At 42.7% G+C, this 23012-nt stretch overlaps 1 protein-coding gene across 1 annotated transcript in view; it reads left to right on the top strand.

The window, feature by feature from the left end:
- The first annotated feature begins 14014 nt into the window (after positions 1–14014).
- Positions 14015–23012, top strand: part of LOC128703489 (uncharacterized) — a 60030-nt gene continuing 51032 nt past the window's right edge. Inside the window, exon 1 of the mRNA XM_053798187.2 lies at positions 14015–14747. Within this exon, the coding sequence (XP_053654162.2) occupies positions 14693–14747 (55 nt within the window). The 5' untranslated portion in view covers positions 14015–14692. The remainder of the gene's footprint in view (positions 14748–23012) is intronic.

Genomic DNA, 23012 nt, shown 5'->3' with positions numbered 1-23012 from the left:
CGCCACTAGAGGTACACTAGCGCCACTAGAGGTACACTAGCGCCACTAGAGGTACACTAGCGCCACTAGAGGTACACTAGCGCCACTAGAGGTACACTAGCGCCACTAGAGGTACACTAGCGCCACTAGAGGTACACTAGCGCCACTAGAGGTACACTAGCGCAACTAGAGGTACACTAGCGCCACTAGAGGTACACTAGCGCCACTAGAGGTACACTAGCGCCACTAGAGGTACACTAGCGCCACTAGAGGTACACTAGCGCCACTAGAGGTACACTAGCGCCACTAGAGGTACACTAGCGCCACTAGAGGTGAGTTGTTCTTAGAATGTAACAACTTTTCTCAGACAGCCGGATGACGACAATTACGTCACAAGACGGGCAGGGGAGAATATCAACAGCAACACTCTGGAGGCTGGAAGACGTAGCAAGTCGTCCAAGGAGCGAAGACAAGTAAACCAACAACGTTTTGCTCAAAGGAGCGAAAAGTTTCGCTGAGAGCAACTTTAACGCTGGTTTACATTCTCAAGGACAATCATACATTCTCAAGGACGATCATACATTCTCAAGGACAATCATACATTCTCAAGGACGATCATACATTCTCAAGGACAATCATACATTCTCAAGGACGATCATACATTCTCAAGGACAATCATACATTCTCAAGGACAATCATACATTCTCAAGGACGATCATACATTCTCAAGGACGATCATACATTCTCAAGGACACTCATACATTCTCAAGGACGATCATACATTCTCAAGGACGATCATACATTCTCAAGGACGATCATTCATTCTCAAGGACGATCATTCATTCTCAAGGACTATCATACATTCTCAAGGACGATCATACATTCTCAAGGACGATCATACATTCTCAAGGACGATCAAACATTCTCAAGGACGATCATGCATTCTCAAGGACGATCATACATTCTCAAGGACGATCATACATTCTCAAGGACGATCATACATTCTCAAGGACAATCATACATTCTCAAGGACTATCATACATTCTCAAGGACTATCATACATTCTCAAGGACGATCATACATTCTCAAGGACTATCATACATTCTCAAGGACGATCATACATTCTCAAGGACAATCATACATTCTCAAGGACGATCATACATTCTCAAGGACGATCATACATTCTCAAGGACGATCATACATTCTCAAGGACGATCATACATTCTCAAGGACTATCATACATTCTCAAGGATCATACATTCTCAAGGACGATCATACATTCTCAAGGACGATCATACATTCTCAGGGACGATCATACATTCTCAAGGACGATCATACATTCTCAAGGACGATCATACATTCTCAAGGACGATCATACATTCTCAAGGACGGACGATCATACATTCTCAAGACGATCATACATTCTCAAGGACGATCATACATTCTCAAGGACGATCATACATTCTCAAGGACGATCATACATTCTCAAGGACGATCATACATTCTCAAGGACGATCATACATTCTCAAGGACGATCATACATTCTCAAGGACGATCATACATTCTCAAGGACGATCATACATTCTCAAGGACGATCATACATTCTCAAGGACGATCATACATTCTCAAGGACGATCATACATTCTCAAGGACGATCATACATTCTCAAGGACGATCATACATTCTCAAGGACTATCATACATTCTCAAGGACGATCATACATTCTCAAGGACGATCATACATTCTCAGGGACGATCATACATTCTCAAGGACGATCATACATTCTCAGGGACGATCATACATTCTCAAGGACGATCATACATTCTCAAGGACAATCATACATTCTCAAGGACGATCATACATTCTCAGGGACGATCATACATTCTCAAGGACGATCATACATTCTCAAGGACAATCATACATTCTCAAGGACGATCATACATTCTCAGGGACGATCATACATTCTCAAGGACGATCATACATTCTCAAGGACGATCATACATTCTCAAGGACGATCATACATTCTCAAGGACGATCATACATTCTCAAGGACAATCATACATTCTCAAGGACGATCATACATTCTCAAGGACGATCATACATTCTCAAGGACGATCATACATTCTCAAGGACGATCATACATTCTCAAGGACGATCATACATTCTCAAGGACGATCATACATTCTCAAGGACGATCACATTCTCAAGGACAATCATACATTCTCAAGGACGATCATACATTCTCAAGGACGATCATACATTCTCAAGGACGATCATACATTCTCAAGGACGATCATACATTCTCAAGGACGATCATACATTCTCAAGGACGATCATACATTCTCAAGGACAATCATACATTCTCAAGGACGATCATACATTCTCAAGGACGATCATACATTCTCAAGGACGATCATACATTCTCAAGGACGATCATACATTCTCAAGGACGATCATACATTCTCAAGGACGATCATACATTCTCAAGGACGATCATACATTCTCAAGGACGATCATACATTCTCAAGGACGATCATACATTCTCAAGGACGATCATACATTCTCAAGGACGATCATACATTCTCAAGGACGATCATACATTCTCAAGGACGATCATACATTCTCAAGGACGATCATACATTCTCAAGGACGATCATACATTCTCAAGGACGATCATACATTCTCAAGGACGATCATACATTCTCAAGGACGATCATACATTCTCAAGGACGATCATACATTCTCAAGGACGATCATACATTCTCAAGGACGATCATACATTCTCAAGGACGATCATACATTCTCAAGGACTATCATACATTCTCAAGGACGATCATACATTCTCAAGGACGATCATACATTCTCAAGGACGATCATACATTCTCAAGGACGATCATACATTCTCAAGGACGATCATACATTCTCAAGGACTATCATACATTCTCAAGGACGATCATACATTCTCAAGGACGATCATACATTCTCAAGGACGATCATACATTCTCAAGGACGATCATACATTCTCAAGGACGATCATACATTCTCAAGGACTATCATACATTCTCAAGGACGATCATACATTCTCAAGGACGATCATACATTCTCAAGGACGATCATACATTCTCAAGGACTATCATACATTCTCAAGGACGATCATACATTCTCAAGGACGATCATACATTCTCAAGGACGATCATACATTCTCAAGGACGATCATACATTCTCAAGGACGATCATACATTCTCAAGGACGATCATACATTCTCAAGGACTATCATACATTCTCAAGGACGATCATACATTCTCAAGGACGATCATACATTCTCAAGGACGATCATACATTCCTGCTGTGCATGACATTCACAGCACGATCTTACATCCATCCTGGTAATGAATTTTGATCCAAGGAGAGAGAGTGACACTAAGTCCCTTTATCAATATTATTATTATTATTATTATTATTATTATTATTATTATTATTATTATTATTATTATTATTATTATTATTATTATTATTATTATTATTATTATTATTATTATTATTATTATTATTATTATTATTATTGTTATTGTTATTATTATTATTATCATTATTATTATTAATATTATTGTTATTATTATTATTATTATTGTTATTATTATTATTATTATTATTATTATTATTATTATTATTATTATTATATTCATTGAGAATCGGTAAACCTGTAGGGGCCAAACAGCACTAGAACTAATTAGGCAATATTGTCAAAGTGTCATGTTGATTTTCATATATTGACTAAAGAATGTATCTTCTGGTCGACTTCAAACCATACACAAATAGTAAAAAAAAATCTGAGAAGGGTTGGATACCCAGTGATAACTCGAGAATGCTTCGTCTGGTCGACTTTAAACTTTTAACGTTAGTGTGTTTTACTTAGAAGGAATTTGAAATTTTTAGTGGCCATTTCAGCCTCTAATTTTCTAGATTTATATAAAAAAAATTGGAGAAGAGAAAAAATAAATCGATTTTTTTAGATCATTTTAAATTTCATGAAATTTTTTTTAAGCCTTTTATGAGAATTTTTTTTGTCTGGAACCTGCAAAAAATATTAAATATTAAGCTGAATTTAAAGCATTTATTAATTTCTTATAGAACTATGATCTGGTATATGTTCTTTCAGAGTAGAATAACTTGCATCAGTTTCATTACGATCGGTCTATTGATTACATCATTGGTTCTTAACCATAAGAACATAAGAATTGAGGAACACTGAAGAAGGCCTAGTGGCCCATACAAGGCAGGTTCTTATCAAAATCAGTGGTTAAGAACCACTGATGTAACCAGTAGTTGAAACATGGCTGGCATTTCCCGTAGACTTTATCCGGGTGTCAGGGTGTACAGTACCCCCAAGGGGAAGTACCTGGGTTCCCTGGGGGGTATACCTGGGTTCCCTGAGGGGTATACTTGTGCTCTCAGGGAATACCTGTGCTACCTAGGGATACAAGAAACAAAACCAGGGTTACCAGACTAAACTGTACCATCGGGACACTACAATACCATCACTACCAGGGAATTTTTTTCTAGGCTCTCAGACTTCACACCAAAAAATATAAGAGTTTGGAAAAATTTCATTTCGAGACAGTCTCGCTAATTTTCCTTCACTGGATGAGACTGTGTTGGTGTGGAAGAAACAACTCTGCATCACGAGTAAATTGAAATATTTGTTGGCACTTACTCAGTGTTCCACAGGTAACTTTCACCACGGAGAGTTGATCAATTAGACACATGTGCAGCACCTGGGTATCTTTATTGCGGGAACGTGTCGTCACACAGTTGCCTCATCAGTCCAGTACAAAGAACGATGGTGAAGATCGGAAGGAGTTTGAGGCAGTCAGTTCCTCAAGATTGATTACATCGACTCCAGGCTGAGTGACTGATTACCTCAAGCTCTGATTATCACCATTCTTCTCTGTATTGGACTGATGAAGCCACCGTGTGGCGAAACGTTTCCGCAATAAAGATACCCAAGTGTTGCACATGTGTCTAATTTATCAACTTGTCGATTCTCTGAACCATCAACCACTGAGAGGTTTGTTGAGTTCACACTGGATACGGAACATTTCAGTCAGGATTCCATGGATGATTGTTATATAATGACCGATAATCTTTACACACTAAAACCTCACATAGGAGAGAGAAACTTATGACTACATTTGGGTCCGAGTTGGACCATTTACAAGTCACACTGACACACGAAGGTGAGGGGGGGATAGGGACGGAACGAAGAGAGGAAGAAATAAGAAAGTGGAGAAGTAGGCGTAGCTCAAATGGAATGTGAATTACTGAGGTGTAAAACACATCGGGTGAGCACAACACAAAGCAGGTTCGGGTAGGTTCACCGGGACGGGTCTTGGCCCGGGTCTTCTCCATGTAGTGACCCGTCAAATGTAACCCAAGACTTTCCCACAAGACTCAGAAAAAAAAGGTTCCGGCGACATTTACCACCACGTATCTTGTTTTCCGGCATATAAGGCGCGGCCTTTTTTCCCGGTCTTGGAAATTCAGCCTGCGCCTTATATGATGAAGGTCAGGGTCAAGGGTAGCCTTTGTGTTAGGCTTTAGCCTAAAGTAAGAGGGTAATTAACTCTAGAATATTAGTACTTAATTACCGTTGAGATATTTGTCGTGCGTCTTATATGCCCAAAAATACTATTTATGAGTTTCGCACACAAAAAGTCGAAGGCCAGAAACCGTCTCGACGGAAGTGATGACACACCCGACCATCATCATTAATAATCATTATCATTATTATCATCATCATTAATGATCATCATCCCTAATTATTATCATCATCAAAGATAATCATTAATTATTATCATGATCATCAGCGTTATTATCATCATCATTAATTACCACCACCATAATTATTAATCATCATCATTAGCTTTATTATATTATCCTCATTAATCATCATTATCATCACCATTATTAATTATCATCATTAATCATTGTCATCACCATTAATTATCATAATCATCACCATTAATTATCATCATCATTATCATCATCATCATCGCTGAACGTCAATAAAAACAACAACAACAACAACAACAACAACAACAACAACAACAACAACAACAACAACAGAGCCATTAAATACGACAAATGTATTTTTTTTTTGTTAATAAATGAATACTCATAAATAATTTCTTGTTCGTAATTGTCTCGGTGATCTGCTTTATCTTAATATTAGTTAACCTTTAAAAATGTAGATGCTTTTACAGACCAACAAACGTTTTAAGCCACTTTTGACACCCAGTATGATTTTTTTTCCAGCCTAAAATGAGTTTTTTATTATCCTGTTATATCCAATTCAAACACTTGCACGAATACATACGTATGTGTATACAGAAGCGCACATACACGTAAGCATACACGTACATACACACAAGCTCATGGAACATGGAGAAAGTGAACCTAGTAGCGACCAATGAAGAGACGGGGCCAGGAGCTGCAACCACAGTTTGGTGAGTACACATACACACCCCAGTGAATCATAATCTTCCAAGGGAATGGATGGAAATCGGATCTGATTAGAGGAATTGAAGGATAACTTCGATTCTTTGCATGAAAAGCCCTTTACAAGCATCAAGGTTCCTTTACAAGCATCAAGGTACCTTTACAAGCATCAAGGTACCTTTACAAGCATTAAGGGACCTTTACAAGCATCAAGGTACCTTTACAAGCATCAAGGTACCTTTACAAGCATTAAGGTACCTTTACAAGCATCAAGGTACCTTTACAAGCATCAAGGTACCTTTACAAGCATCAAGGTACCTTTACAAGCATTAAGGGACCTTTACAAGCATCAAGGTACCTTTACAAGCATTAAGGTACCTTTACGAGCATCAAGGTTCCTTTACAAGCATCAAGGTACCTTTACAAGCATCAAGGTACCTTTACAAGCATTAAGGTACCTTTACAAGCATCAAGGTACCTTTACAAGCATCAAGGTACCTTTACAAGCATCAAGGTACCTTTGCAAGCATCAAGGTACCTCCATAAGTATCAAGACACCTTCACAAGCATCAAGGCACCCCCACAAGCATGAAGGTCCTTCATTAAGGGAAGGACTCTCTTAATTGTAAAAACGTGAGCATTATAACTGCTTCAGAATAGTGAAACTGGAGTCTATAAACAGACTACAGATGCTATCTTGACAGATGAGCTCATGGTAGAGAGAGAGAGAGAGAGAGAGAGAGAGAGAGAGAGAGAGAGAGAGAGAGAGAGAGAGAGAGAGAGAGAACTTGTTAAGGGATAGCTCTTCTAAATAGGTATCTATAGTAGAGGGTAAGTCATGTATTGTGACAACTGAACGTATTTGTTGCTGAACCAGGCTTGAATTTCCCTGTTGATAGTTACATACACACACACACACACACACACACACACACACACACACATACACACACACACACACACACACACACACACACACACACACACACACACACACACACACACACACACACACGATAAACTCTAAAGCGGTTACCATCACTTTACTTAACGACTATTGCCAATAGTTCTTGCAGTGTATAGAGACTCTGATCTTCATTTTAGATTATAGACACTGACCTTCAACTGAGAGATAGCCACCTACTCTATCTACCTTCACATTATAGAACTACAACTAGCTATATAAACTCTGGTAAGAGCCGCTGCTGTACCACTAGTTAAAAAAATAATTATTAATTTTACTAGTGTAAGAATTCACAATTAACTCACAAAATTAGGATAATTCTTTACACGACTTTTGGGACCGTTTTGACCATTGTCAGTTATGCCTCGTGACTTGATGTTGTCCAGGATGGACCGAAACGTGGACTGAAGATGTACCTCAATTACATGGGTTAGTTGTGAGTTGTTCCAGCCATGGTACCCTGATACTTATTCTTGGTGTAAGAATTACTGAGAAATTCTCTTAATTGTGGGTAATTTTTATTCATATCCCACTTCTGCCACCATTTATTGTACGTTAGTGTTTGTATCCCACCGCTGCTACCACTTATTGTACGTAAGTGTTTGTATCCCACCGCTGCCACCACTTATTGTACGTTAGTGTTTGTATCCCACCGCTGCTACTGCTGCCACCACTTATTGTACATAAGTGTTTGTATCCCACCGCTGCCACCACTTATTGTACGTAAGTGTTTGTATCCCACCGCTGCCACCACTTATTGTACGTTAGTGTTTGTATCCCACCGCTGCCACCATTTATTGTACGTTAGTGTTTGTATCCCACCGCTGCCACCACTTATTGTACGTTAGTGTTTGTATCCCACCGCTGCCACCACTAATTGTACGTTAGTGTTTGTATCCCACTGCTGCCACCACTTATTGTACGTTAGTGTTTGTATCCCACCGCTGCCACCACTTATTGTACGTTAGTGTTTGTATCCCACAGCTGCCACCACTAATTGTACGTTAGTGTTTGTATCCCACCGCTGCCACCACTAATTGTACGTTAGTGTTTGTATCCCACCGCTGCCACCACTTATTGTACGTTAGTGTTTGTATCCCACCGCTGCCACCACTTATTGTACGGTAGTGATTGTATCCCACCGCTGCCACCATTTATTGTACGTTAGTGTTTGTATCCCACCGCTGCCACCACTTATTGTACGTTAGTGTTTGTATCCCACCGCTGCCACCACTTATTGTACGTTAGTGTTTGTATCCCACCGCTGCCACCACTTATTGTACGGTAGTGATTGTATCCCACCACTGCCACCACTAATTGTACGTTAGTGTTTGTATCCCACCGCTGCCACCACTTATTGTACGTTAGTGTTTGTATCCCACCGCTGCCACCACTTATTGTACGTTAGTGTTTGTATCCCACCGCTGCTACTGCTGCCACCACTTATTGTACATAAGTGTTTGTATCCCACCGCTGCCACCACTTATTGTATGTAAGTGTTTGTATCCCACCGCTGCCACCACTTATTGTACGTTAGTGTTTGTATCCCACCGCTGCCACCATTTATTGTACGTTAGTGTTTGTATCCCACCGCTGCCACCACTTATTGTACGTTAGTGTTTGTATCCCACCGCTGCCACCACTTATTGTACGTTAGTGTTTGTATCCCACCGCTGCCACCACTAATTGTACGTTAGTGTTTATATCCCACTGCTGCCACCACTTATTGTACGTTAGTGTTTGTATCCCACCGCTGCCACCACTTATTGTACGTTAGTGTTTGTATCCCACCGCTGCCACCACTAATTGTACGTTAGTGTTTGTATCCCACCGCTGCCACCACTTATTGTACGTTATTGTTTGTATCCCACCGCTGCCACCACTTATTGTACGTTAGTGTTTGTATCCCACCGCTGCCACCACTTATTGTACGGTAGTGATTGTATCCCACCGCTGCCACCATTTATTGTACGTTAGTGTTTGTATCCCACCGCTGCCACCACTTATTGTACGTTAGTGTTTGTATCCCACCGCTGCCACCACTAATTGTACGTTAGTGTTTGTATCCCACTGCTGCCACCACTTATTGTACGTTAGTGTTTGTATCCCACCGCTGCCACCACTTATTGTACGTTAGTGTTTGTATCCCACCGCTGCCACCACTAATTGTACGTTAGTGTTTGTATCCCACCGCTGCCACCACTTATTGTACGTTATTGTTTGTATCCCACCGCTGCCACCACTTATTGTACGTTAGTGTTTGTATCCCACCGCTGCCACCACTTATTGTACGGTAGTGATTGTATCCCACCGCTGCCACCATTTATTGTACGTTAGTGTTTGTATCCCACCGCTGCCACCACTTATTGTACGTTAGTGTTTGTATCCCACCGCTGCCACCACTAATTGTACGTTAGTGTTTGTATCCCACTGCTGCCACCACTTATTGTACGTTAGTGTTTGTATCCCACCGCTGCCACCACTTATTGTACGTTAGTGTTTGTATCCCACCGCTGCCACCACTAATTGTACGTTAGTGTTTGTATCCCACTGCTGCCACCACTTATTGTACGTTAGTGTTTGTATCCCACCGCTGCCACCACTTATTGTACGTTAGTGTTTGTATCCCACCGCTGCCACCACTAATTGTACGTTAGTGTTTGTATCCCACTGCTGCCACCACTTATTGTACGTTAGTGTTTGTATCCCACCGCTGCCACCACTTATTGTACGTTAGTGTTTGTATCCCACCGCTGCCACCACTTATTGTACGTTAGTGTTTGTATCCCACCGCTGCCACCACTAATTGTACGTTAGTGTTTGTATCCCACTGCTGCCACCACTTATTGTACGTTAGTGTTTGTATCCCACCGCTGCCACCACTTATTGTACGTTAGTGTTTGTATCCCACCGCTGCCACCACTTATTGTACGTTAGTGTTTGTATCCCACCGCTGCCACCACTTATTGTACGTTAGTGTTTGTATCCCACCGCTGCCACCACTTATTGTACGTTAGTGTTTGTATCCCACCGCTGCCACCACTTATTGTATGTAAATGTTTGTATCCCACCGCTGCCACCACTTATTGTATGTAAATGTTTGTATCCCACCGCTGCCACCACTTATTGTATGTAAATGTTTGTATCCCACCGCTGCCACCACTTATTATACGTTAGTGTTTGTATCCCACCGCTGCCACCACTTATTGTATGTAAATGTTTGTATCCCACTGCTGCCACCACTTATTGTACGTTAGTGTTTGTATCCCACCGCTGCCACCACTTATTGTATGTAAATGTTTGTATCCCACCGCTGCCACGACTTATTGTATGTAAATGTTTGTATCCCACCGCTGCCACCACTTATTGTATGTAAATGTTTGTATCCCACCGCTGCCACCACTTATTGTACGTTAGTGTTTGTATCCCACCGCTGCCACCACTTATCAATAGCAGAAAGAAACTGCTCGGAGCGAAACTTTATTTATAGCGTACATATTGCCTTAAACAAACCTTTATCAAGGTGTTAGACAATGGCATCAGGCAATAAGTGGCAATTTCAAAATCTTTAGAAGGAATAACCTTCATTTTACGATGTTTCACCCTTTAGCTAAATAAAATACCTGGAAGGTAAAAGCGGAATATAGCCTTGGTATATCTGTGTCAACAATACTAAAAGAGAATTAAATAATTAACTGGAGTGCCCTAGGAATACAGCTTGAAGCTTATGTAGATCTTTAACTCACATTAACGCAGCAACTTGCTATATAAATAGGGCAGGTGTGTGCCTCTCACAAGATGCCTGGATGTAAACAATGATGTGTACACTAGTGATTGACTGAGACTTATCAACATTAGAAACACGAATTGACCAAAGATTCTTGATGGTTGGCGTTTTCGAGGAGGGTGTTGGAAGGGTGGCATGGGTGGGGGGGGGATGAGCTCGTGGGATGATAGAGGACGGAATAGATGGGGTGAATGAGGGATAGAGAGGGTAGGAGGGATGGGATAATCTGGATAGTATCAGCCAAATCATCTGCCACAGTACTGATTCCTAGTATTGCAAGTCCGTTCATCCCTGTAACTGCATGCTTCTGTGTATGATAATTTACGTAACTGTATTTGTCTATACCTGAATAAACTTACTTACTTATTACTCTCCTAGGCAAGTACCTTGATGCTGGTAAAGATCTCTTGATGCAAGGATTTAGAACTACCCACCATTTCCTTGGATCAAACCTGATTACTTACCCTTCCCCAGGCGCAGAATGACTTTGGCCAGCTACCGAGATATCCAAGACCAGCCACCCAGTTGTCGAGGTCCAGCCACCGAGATATCCAGGACCAGCCGCCCAGCTATTGAGGCCCAGCCACCCAGATATCCAGGACCAGCCGCCCAGCCACCCAGCCACCCACCGCTGGTAGAGAGAGCGGCTGTTTCAGTTTGTGTGTGGCGTCGAAGGCGCGCGGGTGAGGCAGTGGCAACTGCTTCCATCCTAACTCACTCAACGCTCAATGGCTCTCACGGGCTTAGCGCTTCTTTGTGAACATATAAATAATAACTCATGCTCCTCCAGTACTAGTTAGTAGCATACTAGCGAACTATTCTAGAGCTCATGTACTTTGCGTACTCTACTACTCTGGAGGACTATTGTCATGATGCCCAAAGTGGTTACAGTGTTTTGTCTCTAGTCGGTTCGGATGGACATGACCCCTGCGGCCCGATCCCAGACCAGACCTATATAGACTACCCAAGGTGTGGTGATTCTCTGTTTTTTAAATGGGGTGAAAACCATAGCGGATGCATAAGCACTGACAAGGTTGTTACATCATACACCAGAGTCGACTGACGGGGTTGTTACATGACTGACCAGAGTCGACCCTCAGGGTCGTTACATGAGAGACCAACGTGAGTGACAGGGTCGTTACATGACTGACCAGAGTCGACCCTCAGGGTCGTTACATGAGAGACCAACGTGAGTGACAGGGTCGTTACATGACTGACCAGAGTCGACCCTCAGGGTCGTTACATGAGAGACCAAAGTGAGTGACAGGGTCGTTACATGACTGACCAGAGTCGACCCTCAGGGTCGTTACATGAGAGACCAACGTGAGTGACAGGGTCGTTACATGACTGACCAGAATCGACCCTCAGGGTCGTTACATGAGAGACCAAAGTGAGTGACAGGGTCGTTACATGACTGACCAGAGTCGACCCTCAGGGTCGTTACATGAGAGACCAACGTGAGTGACAGGGTCGTTACATGACTGACCAGAGTCGACCCTCAGAGTCGTTACAAGACAAACCAGCGTAAGTGACAGGGTCGCTACATGGCAGACAAGCGTGACTGACAGGAAGGGGGGTCGTTACAAGACAAACCAGCCTCACACGACACTTTCCCCTAATTCTAAACTACACGCTGCCACCACCTCCACCAGTCCACTAACTACCGAACTACCCAATACTCTCTCTCACTCAAGAATCAAAACACCGGACCATCGCTACGTTGTACAGAGGTAAACAAAGACAGTGCTTCAGACTAGTACATATTTCTACAGCGGTTACATTGAGCACACGAACAGTTACAGAGACACATTCGTGCTAAGACGTGCTGTACTCCTGCGGTGGTGGGAAGAGTACCAACAGTCTTGATTAGTTAAGGATAAGTCTTGATTAACAGACGGAGGATGGAGCCTTCATTACTCTTTGTACTAAATGATTCCCATGAGTCTGGCGCCTTGTTCATAAAATTAGTGGCCAATTATCCTGTTATCCAACATTAGTGACGAGTTATTCAACATTAGTGATGAGTTATCCAATATCAGTGATGAGTTATCTTGTTATTTAACATTAGTGATGAGTTATCTAACATTAGTGATGAGTTATCCAATATCAGTGATGAGTTATCTTGTTATCCAACATTAGTGATGAGTTATCCAATATTAGTTATGAGATATCCATTATTAGTGATGAGTTATCCATTTTTAGTGATGAGTTATCCAATATTAGTCATGAGTTATCCTGTTATCCTCCAGTACAGAAAAGTTATCCTGTCGTTCTACTCAGACGAAAACATATTACAATGAACGTTCCATGTCTGTTACAATGAACGTTCCATGTCTGTTACAATGAACGTTCCATGTCTGTTACAATGAACGTTCCATGTTTGTTACAATGAACGTTCCATGTCTGTTACAATGAACGTTCCATGTCTGTTACAATGAACGTTCCATGTCTGTTACAATGAACGTTCCATGTCTGTTACAATGAACGTTCCATGTCTGTTACAATGAACGTTCCATGTCTGTTACAATGAACGTTCCATGTCTGTTACAATGAACGTTCCATGTTTGTTACAATGAACGTTCCATGTCTGTTACAATGAACGTTCCATGTCTGTTACAATGAACGTTCCATGTCTGTTACAATGAACGTTCCATGTCTGTTACAATGAACGTTCCATGTTTGTTACAATGAACGTTCCATGTCTGGTACAATGAACGTTCCATGTTTGTTACAATGAACGTTACGTGTCTGTTACAATAAACGTTGCATGTCTATTACAGCTAACGTTATGTCTGTTACAATGAACGTTACATGTCTGTTACAATGAACGTTCCATGTCTGTTACAATGAACGTAGCAGAAATGAGAAAAACAACATTTGGGTCGTTGGCACTCTCTGGCGTTCATTACATTCAGATGGCGAGAGATGGTGCCATGTAGTGAACGCCTCTGTGATCATCATACAGTGAAAGCCTGAGCGAACGTCATACAGTGAACGCCGTATAACGAACGCCATACAAAGATCGCTATGAAGTGAAAGAAAGTGTAAATTCTACATAGTGAACGCCTGAGTTAGCAGTATAAAGTGAACGACACTATAACAGTGAATAACAGTGAACACATAAGTCGGAAACCATTGGGTGAACGCCAATCAGTGAACGTCAGAGTGAACATTATGCAGTGAACGCCAAATAGTGAAAGTCGGAGTGAACATTATACAGTGAACGCCAAGCAGTGAACGTAAGAGTGAACACTATATAATGAACGCCAAGCAGCAAACGTAAGAGTCAACACTTTGCAATGAACGGCAAGCAGTAAACGTCTTAGCGTAAATTATATAGCGAACGCCCGAGTAAGCGTGAAAACACTAGTAAGCACATTTAGTGAACGAAAGAAAACCCAATGCGGTGAACGCAAGAGAACGCCGTACAGTGAACGCAAGAGAACGTCAGGTGTGTCGAGAAGATGACCACGTGGCCCTTCATCTTCTGCCTCACGTTCACCACTCTGGTCCTACTGGGTGAGTGTGAGTGTGTGTGTGTGTGTGGGTGGGAAGGCGGTGTATGACTGTATGTGTGGAGGCGTGTGTATGACTGTATGTGTGGGGGCGTGTGTATGACTGTATGTGTGGGGGCGTGTGTATGACTGTATGTGTGGGGGCGTGTGTATGACTGTATGTGTGGGGGCGTGTGTATGACTGTATGTGTGGGGGCGTGTGTATGACTGTATGTGTGGGGGCGTGTGTATGACTCTGTGTGGGGGCGTGTGTATGGCTGTGTGTAGGGGAAATATGTAGGACTGTGTGTGGGATGTAAGACTGTATATGTGTACTCATCTGTATTTGGTTGCAAGTGTCGATAAGTGTCGATTTACAGCTCTTGGCTTCGCTACGTATATTTATATATATATATATATATATATATATATATATATATATATATATATATATATATATATATATATATATATATATATATATATATATATATGTATTCTCCATGGGGAAGTGGAACAGAATTCTTCCTCCGTAAGTCATGCGTGTTGTAAAAGGCGACTAAAATGCCGGGAGCAAGGGGCTAGTAACCCCTTCTCCCGTATAAATTACTGAATTTAAGAGAAACTTTCGTTTTTCTTTTTGGGCCACCCTGCCTTGGTGGGATACGGCCGGTGTGTTGAAAGAAAGAAATATGTATGTATGTATGTACACAATTCCCCTGTAAATATTTTTCCAGTAGCATTCATTCTGTTATATACACAACATCGGTCCCTTGTACGCACAAGACTCCCCCCACTCTCTGTTTTCCTATATTCAAACTAAACAAAGAGAGTCGAATGTTTGTGGCATTTCCGAGGCTTCTAGCAACACAGACTTGCTAGATGCTGCTGCAGCACAGACTTGCTAGATGCTGCTGCAACACAGACTTGCTAGATGTTGTTGCAACACAGACTTGCTAGATGCTGCTGCAACACAGACTTGCTAGATGCTGCTGCAACACAGACTTGCTAGATGCTGCTGCAACACAGACTTGCTAGATGCTGCTGCAACACAGACTTGCTAGATGCTGCTGCAGCACAGACTTGCTAGATGCTGCTGCAACACAGACTTGCTAGATGCTGCTGCAACACAGACTTGCTAGATGCTGCTGCAACACAGACTTGCTAGATGCTGCTGCAACACAGACTTGCTAGATGCTGCTGCAACACAGACTTGCTAGATGCTGCTGCAGCACAGACTTGCTAGATGCTGCTGCAACACAGACTTGCTAGATGCTGCTGCAACACAGACTTGCTAGATGCTGCTGCAACACAGACTTGCTAGATGCTGCTGCAACACAGACTTGCTAGATGCTGCTGCAACACAGACTTGCTAGATGCTGCTGCAGCACAGACTTGCTAGATGCTGCTGCAACACAGACTTGCTAGATGCTGCTGCAACACAGACTTGCTAGATGCTGCTGCAACACAGACTTGCTAGATACTGCTGCAACACAGACTTGCTAGATGCTGCTGCAACACAGACTTGCTAGATGCTGCTGCAACACAGACTTGCTAGATGCTGCTGCAACACAGACTTGCTAGATGCTGCTGCAACACAGACTTGCTAGATGCTGCTGCAACACAGACTTGCTAGATGCTGCTGCAACACAGACTTGCTAGATGCTGCTGTAACACAGACTTGCTAGATGCTGCTGCAACACAGACTTGCTAGATGCTGCTGCAACACAGACTTGCTAGATGCTGCTGCAACACAGACTTGCTAGATGCTGCTGCAACACAGACTTGCTAGATGCTGCTGCAACACAGACTTGCTAGATGCTGCTGCAACACAGACTTGCTAGATGCTGCTGCAACACAGACTTGCTAGATGCTGCTGCAACACAGACTTGCTAGATGCTGCTGCAACACGGACGTAGAGAATATTAACGTAGTTAGAGCCAGGTTGCTAAGGGAGATGTTTGAAAATGATGTATTAAATTTATTTTTACCTGTTTATACAATATTAAAATGTCTCTTCGTTATTTAGTTTCATATAGGAAGTATAAATTCATATTAATGGTAGCAATTTACTAATAACTTTCAGAAGGAAGTTCATGGTCGAGGTACCTATTTACGTTACGGGAGTACAGCGATAGGTACTCGAACACCACAACACTGTCGCTGGAACAACACTCAACTAACTCACAACATTGTCACTGGGACAACATTCAACTAACTCACAACATTGTCACTGGGACAACACTCAACTAACTCACAACATTGTCACTGGGACAACACTCAACTAACTCACAACATTGTCACTGGAACAACACTCAACTAACTCACAACATTGTCACCGGGACAACACTTAACTAATCCACAACATTGTCACTGGAACAACACTCAACTAACCCACAACACTGTCGCTGGAACAACACTCAACTAACCCACAACATTGTCGCTGGAACAACACTCAACTAACTCACAACACTGTCACTGAGGCAACACTCAACTAACCCACAACATTGTCACTGGAACAACACTCAACTAACTCACAACACTGTCACTGTAAAAACACTTAACTAATCCACAACATTGTCACTGGAACAACACTCAACTAACCCACAACACTGTCACTGGAACAACACTCAACTAACCCACAACATTGTCACTGGGACAACATTCAACTAACTCACAACATTGTCACTGGGACAACATTCAACTAACTCACAACATTGTCACTGGGACAACACTCAACTAACTCACAACATTGTCACTGGGACAACACTCAACTAACTCACAACATTGTCACTGGAACAACACTCAACTAACTCACAACATTGTCACTGGAACAACACTCAACTAACTCACAACATTGTCACTGGAACAACACTCAACTAACCCACAACATTGTCACTGGGACAACATTCAACTAACTCACAACACTGTCACTGGAACAACACTCAACTAACTCACAACATTGTCACCGGGACAACACTTAACTAATCCACAACATTGTCACTGGAACAACACTCAACTAACCCACAACACTGTCGCTGGAACAACACTCAACTAACCCACAACATTGTCGCTGGAACAACACTCAACTAACTCACAACATTGTCACTGGGACAACATTCAACTAACTCACAACATTGTCACTGGGACAACACTCAACTAACTCACAACATTGTCACTGGGACAACACTCAACTAACTCACAACATTGTCACTGGAACAACACTCAACTAACCCACAACATTGTCACTGGGACAACATTCAACTAACTCACAACACTGTCACTGGAACAACACTCAACTAACTCACAACATTGTCACCGGGACAACACTTAACTAATCCACAACATTGTCACTGGAACAACACTCAACTAACCCACAACACTGTCGCTGGAACAACACTCAACTAACCCACAACATTGTCGCTGGAACAACACTCAACTAACTCACAACACTGTCACTGAGGCAACACTCAACTAACCCACAACATTGTCACTGGAACAACACTCAACTAACTCACAACACTGTCACTGGGACAACACTTAACTAATCCACAACATTGTCACTGGAACAACACTCAACTAACCCACAACACTGTCACTGGAACAATACTCAACTAACCCACAACATTGTCACTGGGACAACATTCAACTAACTCACAACATTGTCACTGGAACAACACTCAACTAACCCACAACATTGTCACTGGAACAACACTCAACTAACTCACAACATTGTCACCGGGACAACACTTAACTAATCCACAACATTATCACTGGAACAACACTCAACTAACCCACAACACTGTCGCTGGAACAACACTCAACTAACCCACAACATTGTCACTGGAACAACACTCAACTAACTCACAACACTGTCACTGAGGCAACACTCAACTAACCCATAACACTGTCACTGGAACAACACTCAACTAACCCACAACATTGTCACTGGAACAACACTCAACTAACCCACAACACTGTCACTGGAACAACACTCAACTAACCCACAACATTGTCATTGGAACAACACTCAACTAACTCACAACACTGTCACTGAGGCAACACTCAACTAACTCACAGCACTGTCACTGGAACAACACTCAACTAACCCACATCACTGTCATTGGAACAACACTCAACTAACCCACAACACTGTCATTGGAACAACACTCAACTAACCCACAACACTGTCATTGGAACAACACTCAACTAACCCACAACACTGTCACTGGAACAACACTCAACTAACCCACAACACTGTCACTGGAACAACACTCAACTAACCCACAATACTCACTGGAAGAACACTCAACTACCCACAACACTGTCACTGGAACAACACTCAACTAACCCACAATACTGTCACTGGAACAACACTCAACTAACCCACAATACTCACTGGAAGAACACTCAACTACCCACAACACTGTCACTGGAACAACACTCAACTAACCCACAATACTGTCACTGGAACAACACTCAACTAACCCACAATACTCACTGGAAGAACACTGAACTACCCACAACACTGTCACTGGAACAACACTCAGCTAACCCACAATACTGTCACTGGAACAACACTCAACGCTGGAACAACTCTTAGAAGAAAGAATTAATTAACAAACAGGATTCTGTTCACAGTCGTTAACACTCTCTTACAGAGCCAAATCATGGAAAGATATGCTCAACGTGAAAGATACTCGTTGAAGACGCGTGTACAGCGTGACACGAAAAAAAATCTTGTCTTTGTTGAGTATATGTCGTGGACCGGGCCGCGGGGGCGTTGATCCCCGGAATGCCCTCCAGGTAGACCCTCCAGGTAGACCCTCCAGGTAGACTCTCCAGGTAGACATCAAACAGAAACGGTCATAGTATATAATAACAAACGCTATGATGTCTAATATTCTTAGTGTTTTTTTTTTCAGTTTGTGTAGAAATCCGTTTTCAAATTTCTAATGCCTTTCTTTCCTGAGTATCGGAAATCTGATGATCAATGAAAAATCCATTGAAGGCATCAATGACGTCAATCTTAAAATAAGCTTCGTGGCGAGAGAGCATAAATTGAAGGTCGCAGGACCATCAGGACCGGGAAGGACCTCGAGAACCGGCTGGTCTAGGCAGAGTGGTCTCGGCCAACCATCCGACGCCGGTACGATACACTCGGGTTCAGAAACCTTCCTCAAATGTCAACACGTATTTATTAGGGTTCAAAACAAAACAAAAAAATTTCACTGAAAATATCCCAAAAAAATGTTTCAGAGGCCGAACATTACACATTATCCGAAGCCATAAATGTTCCTATAAAGTATCACCCCATACTGTACGTCGCTGCTGCAACACATAACACAGAGTTGCTGCAACACCTAGCACATAGTTGCTGCAACACATAACACAGAGTTGCTGCAACACATAACACAGAGTTGCTGCAACACCTAGCACATAGTTGCTGCAACACATAACACAGAGTTGCTGCAACACATAACACAGAGTTGCTGCAGCACCTAGCACATAGTTGCTGCAACACATAACACAGAGTTGCTGCAACACATAACACAGAGTTGCTGCAACACCTAGCACATAGTTGCTGCAACACATAACACAGAGTTGCTGCAACACATAACACAGAGTTGCTGCAGCACCTAGCACATAGTTGCTGCAACACATAACACAGAGTTGCTGCAACACATAACACAGAGTTGCTGCAACACCTAGCACATAGTTGCTGCAACACATAACACAGAGTTGCTGCAGCACCTAGCACATAGTTGCTGCAACACTTAACACAGAGTTGATGCAGCACCTAGCACATAGTTGCTGCAACACATAACACAGAGTTGCTGCAGCACCTAGCACATAGTTGCTGCAACACCTAGCACATAGTTGCTGCAACACATAACACAGAGTTGCTGCAACACCTAGCACATAGTTGCTGCAACACATAACACAGAGTTGCTGCAACACATAACACAGAGTTGCTGCAACACCTAGCACATAGTTGCTGCAACACATAACACAGAGTTGCTGCAGCACCTAGCACATAGTTGCTGCAACACATAACACAGAGTTGCTGCAGCACCTAGCACATAGTTGCTGCAACACATAACACAGAGTTGCTGCAACACATAACACAGAGTTGCTGCAACACATAACACAGAGTTGCTGCAACACCTAGCACATAGTTGCTGCAACACATAACACAGAGTTGCTGCAACACCTAGCACATAGTTGCTGCAACACATAACACAGTTGCTGTAGCACCTAGCACATAGTTGCTGCAACACATAACACAGAGTTGCTGCAACACCTAGCACATAGTTGCTGCAACACATAACACAGAGTTGCTGCAACACCTAGCACATAGTTGCTGCAACACATAACACAGTTGCTGCAGCACCTAGCACATAGTTGCTGCAACACATAACACAGAGTTGCTGCAACACCTAGCACATAGTTGCTGCAACACATAACACAGAGTTGCTGCAACACCTAGCACATAGTTGCTGCAACACATAACACAGTTGCTGCAGCACCTAGCACATAGTTGCTGCAACACATAACACAGAGTTGCTGCAACACCTAGCACATAGTTGCTGCAACACATAACACAGAGTTGCTGCAACACCTAGCACATAGTTGCTGCAACACATAACACAGTTGCTGCAGCACCTAGCACATAGTTGCTGCAACACATAACACAGTTGCTGCAACACCTAGCACATAGTTGCTGCAACACATAACACAGAGTTGCTGCAACACCTAGCACATAGTTGCTGCAACACATAACACAGAGTTGCTGCAACACCTAGCACATAGTTGCTGCAACACATAACACAGGGTTACTGCAGCACCTAGCACATAGTTGCTGCAACACATAACACAGAGTTGCTGCAACACATAACACAGAGTTGCTGCAACACCTAGCACATAGTTGCTGCAACACATAACACAGAGTTGCTGCAACACCTAGCACATAGTTGCTGCAACACATAACACAGAGTTGCTGCAACACATAACACAGAGTTGCTGCAACACCTAGCACATAGTTGCTGCAACACATAACACAGAGTTGCTGCAACACATAACACAGAGTTGCTGCAACACCTAGCACATAGTTGCTGCAACACATAACACATAGTTGCTGCAACACCTAGCACATAGTTGCTGCAACACATAACACAGAATTGCTGCAACACCTAGCACATAGTTGCTGCAACACATAACACAGAGTTGTTGCAACACATAACACAGAGTTGCTGCAACACCTAGCACATAGTTGCTGCAACACATAACACAGAGTTGCTGCAACACCTAGCACATAGTTGCTGCAACACATAACACAGAGTTGCTGCAGCACCTAGCACATAGTTGCTGCAACACCTAGCACATAGTTGCTGCAACACATTACACAGAGTCGCTGCAACACCTAGCCCATAGTTGCTGCAACACATAACACAGAGTTGCTGCAACACATAACACAGAGTTGCTGCAGCACCTAGCACATAGTTGCTGCAACACATAACACAGAGTTGCTGCAGCACCTAACACAGAGTTGCTGCAGCACCTAGCACATAGTTGCTGCAACACATTACACAGAGTCGCTGCAACACCTAGCACATAGTTGCTGCAACACATAACACAGAGTTGCTGCAGCACCTAACACAGAGTTGCTGCAGCACCTAGCACATAGTTGCTGCAACACATTACACAGAGTCGCTGCAACACCTAGCACATAGTTACTGCAACACATAACACAGAGTTGCTGCAGCACCTAACACAGAGTTGCTGCAGCACCTAGCACATAGTTGCTGCAACACATTACACAGAGTCGCTGCAACACCTAGCACATAGTTGCTGCAACACATAACACAGAGTTGCTGCAGCACCTAACACAGAGTTGCTGCAGCACCTAGCACATAGCTGCTGCAACACATAACACAGAGGTGCTGCAGCACCTAGCACATAGTTGCTGCAACACCTAGCACATAGTTGCTGCAACACATTACACAGAGTCGCTGCAACACCTAGCACATAGTTGCTGCAACACATAACACAGAGTTGCTGCAACACATAACACAGAGTTGCTGCAGCACCTAGCACATAGTAGCTACAACACATAACACAGAGTTGCTGCAACACCTAGCACATAGTTGCTGCAACACCTAGCACATAGTTGCTGCAGCACATGTCACATGGGACCTGCAACACATTACACATACCTGCTACAGCACACAACACATACGTTGTTTAACATGTTAAAATAACAAGTAGATTCTGTTTTATATAAGACTAA

Source organism: Cherax quadricarinatus, chromosome 37 (assembly GCF_038502225.1).
Source record: "Cherax quadricarinatus isolate ZL_2023a chromosome 37, ASM3850222v1, whole genome shotgun sequence".
Classification (NCBI taxonomy): Eukaryota; Metazoa; Arthropoda; class Malacostraca; order Decapoda; family Parastacidae; genus Cherax; species Cherax quadricarinatus.
Note: the sequence above shows the minus strand (reverse complement) of the source record. Positions and strands in the feature narration are given on the sequence as shown.